The sequence below is a fragment of the Egretta garzetta genome, unplaced genomic scaffold (assembly GCF_000687185.1).
Source record: "Egretta garzetta isolate BGI_Z169 unplaced genomic scaffold, ASM68718v1 scaffold40, whole genome shotgun sequence".
In the NCBI taxonomy this organism is placed as follows: domain Eukaryota; kingdom Metazoa; phylum Chordata; class Aves; order Pelecaniformes; family Ardeidae; genus Egretta; species Egretta garzetta.
The window spans coordinates 2382086-2394106 of record NW_009258484.1 but is presented as its reverse complement, the minus strand read 5'-3'; the positions used below and the strand labels follow the sequence as shown (position 1 = coordinate 2394106).

Here is a 12021-nt window from a genome sequence, read left to right as displayed (position 1 = left end):
AATCATAAAGGTTGGAAAAGACCTCCAAGATCATCAAGTCCAACTGTCAACCCAACACCACCATGCCTAAGCCATTTCCCCAAAGTGCCACGTCTATACATTTTTGAACACCTCCAGGGATGGTGACTCCACCACCTCTCTGGGCAGCCTGTTCCGATGCTTGAACACTCATTCGAGATACCGTTTTAAGAAAATCATAGAATCATAAAGGTTGGAAAAGACCTCCAAGATCATCAAGTCCAACTGTCAACCCAACACCACCATGCCTAAGCCATTTCCCCAAAGTGTCACATCTATACATTTTTGAACACCTCCAGGGATGGTGACTCCACCACCTCTCTGGGCAGCCTGTTCCAATGCTTGAACACTCATTCAGTAAAGAACTTTTTCCTAATATCAAAATCAAAAAAATCGAAACCTGCTCTGGTGCAACTTGATGCCATTTCCTCTTGTCCAATCCCTTGTTGCTTGGGAGAAGAGACCAACACCAACCTGGCTACAACCTCGTTTCAGGCAGCTGTAGAGAGAAAGAAGGTCTCCCCTCAGCCTCCTCTTTTTCAGACTAAGCAACTCAGTTCCCGCAGCCACTCCTTATAAGACCTGTGCTCCAGACCCCTCACCAGCTTCACTGCCCTTTTCTGGACACGCTCCAGCACCTCAATGTCTTTTCTGTAGTGAGGGGCCCAAAACTGAACACAATATTTGACGTGCGGCCTCACCAGTGCTGAGTACAGGGGCACAATCACTTCCCTACTCCTGCTGGCCACACTATTCCTGATAAAGCCAGGACACTTTTGGCCTTCTTGGCCACCTGTCCACACTGTTGGCTTATGTTTAGCCAGCTGTTGACACGCACACCCAGGTCCTTTTCTGCTGAGCCACTTTCCAGCCACTCTTCCTCAAGCCTGTAGCATTGCATAGGGTTATTGTGACCCAAGTGCAGGACCTGGCACTTGGCGTTGTTAAACCTCATACAGTTGACCTCAGCCCATCGATCCAGCCTGTCCAGATCCCTCTGCAGAGCCTCCCTCCCCTCGAGGAGATTGACACTCCCACCCAGTTCAGTGTCATCTGCAAACTTGCTGAGGGCACACTTGATCCCCTCATCCAGATCATTGATAAAGATATTAAACAAGACTGGCCCCAGAACTGAGCCCTGGGGAACAGCACTTGTGACCAACTGGATTTAAACCCTGTCACCACCACTCACTGGCCTTGGCCAGCCAGCCAGTTTTTTACCCAGTGAAGAGCACACCTGTCTAAGCCAGGAGCCGCCAGCTTCTCTAGGAGAATGCTGTGGGAAACTGTGTCAAAGGCTTTACCAAAGTCTGGGTAGATAACATCCATGGTCTTTCCCTCATCCATTAGGTGGGTCACCTTGTCATAGAAGGATTTCAGGTTAGTCTAGCAGGACCTGCCTTTCATGAACCCAAAGGAGGGTTGAAGGAAAGAGAAGCACAAATGCATTTATTGAGTAAATCCCAGTGGACTGTTGGCCAAGGAAAAATTACCACAAGCGCTAAATGAAAAACTGGATCAGTTTTGAAAATTTTCAGTGAGATATTAAACTGAACAGTGGTAGTGGATTTTATTTTATAGATTAAGTGATCTCCTTCTCATTTGATGAATTAGAATATGTGCATCCCATTAACAGTAATGGAAAATTGACAAAAATTCCATATGTTGGTACAAGGCTAGACTCTTCAGAGTAGTGCTGCACCAGCATCAGTTTTGCCAATATCATTACAGCTCATGGGATCACAGTACAAAAGTCTGTAATTTTAAAAAGTAAAGCATGTAAACATTGTAATAAATCCCCTCTCTGTGGGTATGCTCTCAAGGGTTTTTGCCATTCTGTGATTCCATCTGGATATTTTATAGTCCTCATTTAGATTCCTTTTTAGTAACTGCAGTGGTGAAGAACTATAGGTTTTCTTACTTTAATAAAATAATTCAAGAAACTGTTACATATCATTCTTATTCTTTTAAATGTTATCCTGGTATTGAGATCTGTTTTATTTTACAGATTTGACTAACAGGGCTGAACCATTTGAGTTGGGTTTGAGCAGATTAAAATCTATTTTTTATATTGACCTGTCAGGGTTTATTTCTGTATTTTTATCTTAAGACATGAGTTCTACAGATTTCTGATAATATTTTGGAGGTATTTAATTTGATATCCTGGATGATACCTTTTCCTAGATTTTTGCATACCAGATATAAAGAATATTACATGTGTTGTGCAGTTTCCTTCACTGTGACAAAAAAATCTTATAAGAAGTGTAACTGTCTTGATCAACTACAAAAGCACTGAATCAAATTCACATTCATCATGTTTTTCTGTGTCACTCTTTTGCTCCGTAAAGGAGATCTACCCATACAAAGGATGGTCTGGAGTACTAATACAGCCATCCTTCATGGTCCCTAGGGTTGCTGGTAATGTTGTGTTCTGCCAGTCAAGGCTGCTGAAGGGAATTGTTAAATCCATAACCCTGACTTTGTTATTTTAGTGAGTATACGTTCTTTGGAATAGCGTATCCTTTCATCTAGCAAAAGTGGAGTTGTAATTATTTTGCAACATGGCTGTGATTTCCATCTGCAGACTTTCTGCAATTCCTGAATATTTGCCAGCCTTTGCTTTTCATAAATTAAGACCATTAGTGTAATTTAAATGTCTACAAAATATGTGACATATGTATGGTTCTAAAACCAATTTTGAGTGTAGTCTTGCAAAACATTACATTCTGTTTAATACACATCTTGCCGCTCTTTTTTCTAATAATTACTTTGCTTGGAATAAGAACATCTGTCATTTCAGTTAATAGTTTCACATACTTAGCATTTACTTTCAAACTTTTCACCTATCTTTAATCTTCCCTCCATACTATCTCTTTTCAGTTCTGTAGTGATCTCACCAGCAACTCGATAATTGATTAAAAACATCAATTTCAATCTAGGTTTCTCTGAATGACAACAGGGAGAACAATGCAGATTTAAACTATCCAAGCAATTTTAACTAATGGTCAAAAAAGAAATCCTAAGTTTATTTCTTTGATTCTAACTGGGATTTAGCAAAACATTTCCAGAAAACATTTGCCATAAGATTTTGCTGGCAGAAGACATTTTGCAAGAACAAATAAACTTGAAGGAAAACTTGCATTTCCAACCAAAATATCACCATCACTCTTTTCCTAGTGCTATCAGAGCCAAAACATGCTTTAGTTTCTGTCACTAGCATGAACTGTCCTTGAAACTTTTTTGTGCCATTCCTAACAAATGTTGAACAGAGTACGACGGAATGGTCTATCAAAAGTGGAGACACAATTTGTGAGTGGTAATTACCAGTGGAAAATTCCTGCTCTGTCTCTTGGCACAGAAGTCAGTGAGGATTATGAGAAGAGATATCACTGTATGAGTTACCAGTAGTTATAGAGAACAATTTGAAACAATGCGGTTTTGTTTAAAGTACATGGAAGACTATATCAGTAGGAAATAGAAAATAGCTGACCTTACAAAAATACAAGCTAGAAAGGAGAATTCTAGTATTTTCTGATTTTTTTTTTTTCTAGTTTCAGGACCTTATGGTTATTTCTAAGCACTTTTTATGCACTTTTCATAGGTCAATAAAATAATGCATATGTCTTTATTTTGTCATAAGCATTTTTTTCTATACAAAGCATCTGTAGTTTTGATGACATGCTGTACAGCAGTAATAAAGGCCAAGTTTTCTCTGTGAACTGGGTTAAATGGATTAAACTTTCTCAAGCTTTTTATTTAGTCATACCTGAGACTTTCAGAGAAGTAGAAGCTATTATTGAGTGAAAGATTTCTGCAGGCTCTAAAGTATAGTTAATTGCGTCTTTTTTTCTAAGTTCAACATATCAGAAAGCATTTAACTTTTGTTTTTGCTAATATTACAATTGATTCCAGCCCCAATAAGGTTTTAAGTTGACACAAAGTAAAATCATTGAAAGAAAATGCAGGCAAACCTTGATAAAGACCAGATGAAATTGTGGTGGTATTCAGTTAGACTCATACACACATTGTATTAATAATAATAAAAAGAAGTTCAAAACAGTGATCTTATTTCATAAGGATTTTTTAAAAATTGATTTTATCAGCCTGCATTCGATTTCTTCAAAATAGAAATTCACACTGACTAGTTCAGCATGGTGACTTCGAGGCTTTGAACCCGTGACTTCATTAATGCCACAGGCATGACTAAAATAGTATAGTTGAAATTAATCTTTTTTTAGCCATTAATAAGTCATAGTGAAAAGAAATAATTAGCATATCTTTGGGCCAACAGAAGAACATTGAAAAAGAAGTCAAGTAAACCAGAGCATTTCAAGATAATTGCCAGGCATACATCATTTATTCCAGATTAGCTAAGGTCACGCACTTGATGCTCCCAGTTTTTGCATCCATATATGTGGTCATTGTTGCCATCAAATTGCTGAATTTTGATGGCTATATTTAATGGACTGAGAATAGACCATGAAGAAAAGTACTAAGAACAGCAAATATAAAAAGCACGTACTCCATTCAGTTAATCAATGACCTTTTTAACCTTGCTGTATGCAGGAAATATCCACTTGTATTTTAGTAATTACATTAGCTTCCTTAATGGCATTTGATACAGATGGTATAGGAAGAACTTATCTGCAGCTGAAGAATGCAGGCAACAGTTTCAGTTTGAACTGCAAATACTTTTTCTCACTGGAGTTAAGTGGGGGGAAAGAGAACTGAAAATATACTTGTGTGCTCTCCTGAATCAGAGAAGCCATTATTTTTCAAAGTTTGTTAAAATTTTTGTTTCTCGTTATGCTAAAACTAATAAAATTTTGCACATTCTAAAAATCTCTGTCAAATCCTGCAAAACTATAAAGCTGAAGATGCAGTTGTTAGTGCATTTGGGGCTTAGGAAATTGATCTTTATTCCAATTCATGCTACAAATGCTATTTTTGATTTTGTGAAGATACCTCAACCAGTTTATGCCTTCTCTTCTGTCTCTAAAATGGGAGCAAAACATTTTCTTCCTCCTTTTTTTTTTTGTTGTCTGTTGGAAAATATATGGTCTGCTGAAGGAAATTATTTTAGTGTCTGTACCAAACCAAAAGCGGTGAGGCAATTCACACAAGCTGGGCTTCCTGGAACAGAGGATCACACAAATCTAAAAACCAAAAGATTATTAAAATGTACAGAGATGATTTTTCTTCCTTAACTTCTCCTACAGCTTTTGATTATGTGGGATCTTCATAAACCAGAGATTGCATTTTGACAGTTTTTCCTAACAGGCAGAAATGGATCTGTCCTCCATTAGGTCTGATCTGTTTTTATCATTCTCTACTATTGACTCCACAACAGCTCTGACAGCAAACTCTGAAGATTAATTGTGTTTTGCATAATAGGAAAAAAAAATCTTTATTTATTTCAAATCTTTCCTGCTTAATCAGGAATAAGCAAAAATGGGAAGAAGCAGGAGGGACACAAATAGAGGCCCTGGCAGCTAGGAAGGAGGAAATGGAGCATATAATGGAGGGCACACACTTTCCCTGATATGATTTGAGTGGAAGGAGTCCCTGAAGTGGGAGTAGGAGGCTGATAAGTAAGAACTTATAATGTGAAATTGTGGCCCTGCTATGAATGTTTCGCATTTCTGTATTCTGTTTTACTTCAAGGAATGTGCGGTATGAATACTTCAAGGTGAATACAAAGTATTTCCGTTTTTATTTCCTTCTTCCTACCCATCAAGATGCATGGGATTCCCCATTTTCGCTTATGGCTACTCCTGGTTTTGCCCATTTATAACTAGTACTGTGCACTTAACTTCTGCTGCAGACTAAGCTCTCTGCAAAGAGTATTCCTTGCTTCCATCTTTGACACCATCAGCTTCTTTTGTGAGGCTTTCCTATCTCACTCTGTATTTTCACAGGTGAAAAGTGCTACAGTCTCTAAGATAGTTGTTTCTTTTTGACATGAAAACCAGGCTGTTAGAATATCAAGTTTTGAATACTACTGGTTATGAGAGGTGTTAATGGCCATTATCAATGGCTGTTTCATCAGCAGGCAATTACAGAGCTGGTTACAACTCATGGGTGTACTGATGTGCTAACCAGATGTCAGTTCTGTATCTTCCTCTTTCTTCTTCTTAATTTCACTGAAATCAGTTCAATTCTCCTTTCCCCGTGCTAGAATGCTATATCCAAGCTTATAGTTGATTAGATGTGATATACAAAAGTTATCAAGTGATGTCCATACAAATAGGAAAAAGACATCACTTTTAGGTCAAATGATCATTTTACTCGAGCCCATAGAATCATCAGGCTTTTAAAAAGTATAGTAGATTAAAATTCTTCTTATTGTAAACAGAAAATTTTGCAGTAAGGTAATTACCACTTCCTTCAAACAGAGTCCTGTTTTGTTATACATACAGCCTTTGTGTCATTTGTGTCAAGACTTGTCATTGTTATCTGGATAAAACTGTGAGTTCTTATCCTAGCCTCGTGCCATTCTAGGCACGTTTATTTTGATCCACGCTCCAAACTTTCTTTCATATTGTTTGAAGCTACACAGGTGCCATAAGTATCACCAACTGTCTTTGAAAGTTGAAAACTTCTAATTTAATGAATTATTCCAGGAAATATTCATTATGTGTTTCTCTTTAAAGTGTATATTTTGCATTGAGCTTTCTATTCTTTTTTGAAACCTAGTGAAGATATAAAGAAATTAATGCTGATGCATAAACATTTGTTATATAATTTAATCGGTTTATTTTTCCATAACTGTGTATGATGGAGAGGTGTTCTTTTGATGTAAAATCAGAAGATAAAGACATGCACAAATTTAGAAGACTGTAGCATGGGAATATGTTTCTAAGAGCGTGAGGTAGATTCATAATAAACCAAAGAATATTCTGTGATAAAATATTTGATGTCTGTGCTACCTGCATTGGCTTAACTGTTTAGTTCCGTCTTCTGTTTGGATTTTCTTTGTCAGCTTTCAAACAGTGGAGGTAGCCTGCAGGTGATAAGTATCCCATTAATCTTTCTGATCCTCTAGCACTTGAGCATGAGAATAGCTGATCAATTACAGCAATTGTCTCCCTAAATGAGCTTTGCACATCTGCCTCTTATTTAATTAGTTAACTGTGTGCCCATATATCTGATAGAATGGAATCCTAGTGGCTTCTTACAGCTTGTTCTGTGTTACTGTACAATAAGGATGGGGTTGTTAGCAAAATGGGCACAAAAGGGTATTTATCCACTACCCGCAATAAATATACGCGCTATTGTGTAGGAGTGCTTTTGTCTCTAATCGCTGTTTGTAGAAACCTACTTAAAGCACATCAGTTTCCTTTTCAGCTTCCTATTTAGTCCTTAGTTGTAAGCTTTATATTTATACAGTTATCATTTTTATAACACAACCAAAGTCTTTCCATGCCCTAAGCGAACATATCAATGTGTTGCCTATATATTTTTAGATAACAGAAGCTACCATGTAGAGTTGACAGTAGAAGCGTTAATTTCCTCCTTGTCTCTTTGCAATGCATCTTTCAAATACTATTCTATCAGAAAGGAAATTTGCATTTCCAAAGCTGCAAAGAAGTATTTACAATAGTGGCGATGTTATTAGGTATTAATTATTCAAATTAAGTACAAAACAATGAGTAACAATTACACTGCATAATTCAAAATTTGTTTTAAGAAACACGGACTACAAATTACGGGTTATCATTTTAATAGAAATAAGATTTCACATTAATGTCTCTTTCATTAATATTCAAACTTTAAATTACAGGAAAATCAATTATCAGATGAAAATTAAAATAATTTCTAAGCAGAGGCCTTATTCTCTACCTGTTAATATCTGATCAGGTTATTCTTAAGAATTTACAGGATTTAGTTTTCAGGTTGTTTTCTTATGTGTATCATATATTAAATTACTTTGGGTGATATAGATAAGTATTTATTTATTTATTTAAATGGTGAACACAGCTAAATGCCAAAAAGACATAATTAAAAAAATATTCTGTCCTGAACCTGGTATAGATTATTCCAGGTGATGTTTTGATGCTTTCTGAATATTTCAGTATGTTTGAATCTGAAAGTCTCAAATAATTGTGCTTGAACCTTGTTTCAGTGAATTTGAGTGATAAAAATATACAGCACAGATATTTCATGGACTTTCTGAAATAGTGGAGCTATAATGACTAAATACCACCAATCTTTTACATTCATTTTTGACTATTTATTTCAGGTCTGGTTTGTATGAAGTCGAGTACTTCAGTGGTTGAACTTGTTATGCTGCTTTGTTCACAGGTAAGACATTCTCTGGTTTTAGTTGCATTAGTTTCTTTGCACAGTGCTGGATTAGTGCCAGCCTAAGGGTTGCATCTTGCTGTTTGTTTCGTTCTTCATTTCAGTATTAGAAAATACAAACTAATCTCTTCTAGTAGTATATAACTAGATTTTTTTATATACATTCTATAGTGTTGCTATATTCACAGGGTCTACAATCGATATTTGCATTTGTTTTGAAAAGTGTATGGATGTACATTATGCACTTTTTCTGTGCATAAACTCTCTTTCATGCCAGTTCTTACTGGAATACATGAATAAGATACTGGTTTTGTTATTTTGTGGTAAAATCTGTCTTTGTATTAGTAATTTTTTAAAACCTTACTTTGTGGTGACTTTATTACTTTTGGTATACATGACATAACTTATTACATATAGCTGTCAGCATCTAAAAAGCAGATGAACATGGCTTAGGTAGTCCTCAGGAACTGGCAGAAGCAGAGTATTTCTATTTAAAAAATGCTGCGGTTAATTTTTTTTTTTAGCATAACAGTAATGGGATTCTCAGAAATCCGAATCAATTAACGTTTTGAATTGCTTTCACAAGTAAAATATTCAAAACTAAAATAATTCCTCATATTGTTTGGATTGTTTACATCTCAGTTTTAATTTTATTTGTTGTGTCAGAAGCGTTATTGGCTAAATTCATACATATAGCCTTTTACTTTAAACTGCCAGTAATAAGTTACCAACAAACATTTTAGAATTTTGCTCATTTTGTAAAATATAAGAAAAATATAATGGCCTAACAGATCCAAATAACTTCACAAGTTTTTACACTTCTCTAAAGACTTATTAACAGTGTTTCATTTACCACGTTCCCCACAGATTTATAATACCAGTTAAACCAAGTTAGTATATAAAATGCCCAGGTTAACTTGTTATATTATTACTAAGGAAAATTACTTGTTTGTAGTATTACTCAAGCATTCACTGCTGCACACTGAGAACATGCACAAAAAATGTACTGAAAACAAATTAATTTCTTGGGGTAATTGAAATGAAAATCCACTTTTGAAGAATCTATCTGAAAATAATTAACATTTACAACTTTTTCCTTTTCCCCCCCCCCCCCTTCTTTTAGCCAGGGTGGATATTGGTTAGGGAAAAGTAAAAGAAAAATACATCCCTGGCAGGAATCCTCAGTGGGGTTTGAACTTCAAACCTTCTCCAGCAGGGCACTTGAAAAATTTGTTACCTAATGGTGAAGTCCTGGGTTCCAGGAAAATTCCAAAAGATCCATTAAGGCTTTTGAGCCCTATATTCATGTCATGCAACTTTTCTTTTTCCTTTTTTTTAGCAGCTTTTGAAATCTTTTCTTGAGGGAAGGAATAACTTCCAGTCCTTTCTTCTCTAGCCTTTGGTTTTACTGCAGTTCTCAGGAATAAAGTGGAATGTAGCATTAGGGTCTAGTGTCTTTGATGGCCTCATCATCTAATCATAGGTTTAACATTACTCATTTGCTGGCTCCAGGAATTCCTGCCATTAAGGGCCCTAGAGATGAAACTTTGCCTCAAATATTGATTGAAAGGAAGAGAAAGAAATTTAAGCTCTTTCTGCAATGCTTTTTCTTTAGACATCCCAGTAAAGCTATGTAACAAATGCAGCTAAATCAATTTGTTATTTTTATGACTACTATACATGTTATTTATTATTTCAAGATATTTGACTATTTTAAAAATAAGCTTAATTTTATCACTAACATAATGTGAAGAGCCTAATCATTTTCTAATTTTGAACATTTATTCATTTTCTTCAATGTTTGCTTGGGAGAGCTGTTTTCCATCTACCCAAGTACTCGGGGAGATTGCAACCTTTTCGTTTTTATACACCATCTGATACTTCAGGGTTGTTTTCCATCTTCTAAGTAAGGAAGATTTTGTGTGCTGGTGTCCATTTATGACGAAGTACTTTAGAAGCTAATGCTGTGATGTTTGTTGGTGGAGTGATGTTAAATGTTTCTACACGAGTTGGTCAACAGGGGGCTGTAGTGGTGCAAATTGCGCTCTCCTCCCCTCACCGTCCTTACTCCAAAAGTATTGCTTCTGTAAATTGCATCCGCACAGAATATTGTATTTTTTCCTGTGGGTTTACTGAACAATCAGGTCTGTACTTTTATTCACCTGCAGGAACAAAGTTTGGGTTTTTTTTTTTCTATTTACATTTCAGAACTATTTGTCAAAAGAAAATGAGAGGTAAATGCTTTAAAAATACTGATACATATATGGCTAGAAGAAGAGAATGGCAGACAGACAAATATCGTAATCCAGACTATAGCTAACAGAATTTGGAATTAGGATCTTAGCAGATGTCCGCAGCAAATGACGTTGATGTTAACTCATCTCTAAAAGAACCCTACAGTGCTACCTGAGCTTTTCCATATGATAAATTGAGTAATATGGACTGGAAAGGCTATATGAAGTACTGCGGGTTTTAATAATCCTAATGTAACTAAGGCTTTTCTTTCTAACATGGGTAAATCCTTCATATTCAAATTGACATTTACAGATTATGTGGGGAAGTTTGAAATGTGTCACTCAAAAGATAGATGACGATATTAAAAACCTTTGAAAAGTACAATTCTCTTTGCACAGAACAGAGTAACTTTAGACATTGAAAAGGAAAGGGAAATGCAAAGTTTGTTTTCCTTTCATTTGCTACAGCAAATTAGATGCTTTTATGCTCTTTATGTTGGAAATTCCATGTTAACGACTACAGATTAGCAAGGATGTCAGAATTTTTTTTCTTATCTGAGCTCCTGAATAAAATCAACATTGCCAGCGGCTCACGTCCAAGGTATGGTCTAAATTTACATGAAATATCATATTACAAATGTCTGAAGGTACATGTCATGGATAATTCAGTTCATATGGGCAGCCTTTTAGACTCTGAGGGATATGCAATCAAGACTTTCCCCCAAAGGAATTTGGAGTTTCTGTGAAAAATACATTTTAAGTTTTAAAGGAACTCCTGTAGGGATAGTGCATCATTTGTGGGTTTGGGAAAGAACGAAAAGTTCTACTCTTTGTATTTTCAGAATCTGTCTTGTACTGTAACTTGCTTCCCTGCACTCATTTTATTTTTTCCCAATATCACCTACTTCATTTGATAAAAAATTGGGTTAATTTGAAGGCTTTATTTTCTTTATTTCTTATATAAGCCAAAAGCATACATCCAAGTATTTGAAATATGTATTTTTTCTAGATAATTGATAATAAACATATAATGATTTTCACTTTTCATAAAGCAGGCATTTTCATTTGGATTTGGTCTATTTTAACATAAAACGGATGAAGATGTGTTATGTTTGACAAGATCTGTGCTTGATTAGCTGGTCTTTGTTCCCTCAGCCTAGTTGAGCATGTCACAGCTGTGTTGCTGTTGGAGTGGCAGATTTCTTCAATAAAACACACAATTTTTTTAAATAATACATTAATTTTTGTAGTGTAGTTCCTTCTTACATAGGATTTAGATTTCAATTAATTTTTTCTTATTCTTTTTTTTTTCCCTAGCCAAAACACTACAATAGTTTCTAATTACTTCCAGATCTTTTGCAAATTTTTCTCTTTGGAGATACAGCTTCTGCAGAAACTGAATGATGTTATCCCAAAGGAGTTTTATCTCATGCCACTTGTATTTTTATGTATCTTATCTATTAAC

The 12021-nt window shown here is 35.6% G+C and overlaps 1 protein-coding gene across 1 annotated transcript in view; it reads left to right on the top strand.

Moving 5' to 3' along the window:
• The window catches only part of NBEA (neurobeachin), a 513899-nt gene that overhangs the window by 240866 nt on the left and 261012 nt on the right, over nucleotides 1-12021 (top strand). Inside the window, 1 exon segment of the mRNA XM_035900172.1 lies at nucleotides 8261-8322. Within this exon segment, the coding sequence (XP_035756065.1) occupies nucleotides 8261-8322 (62 nt within the window).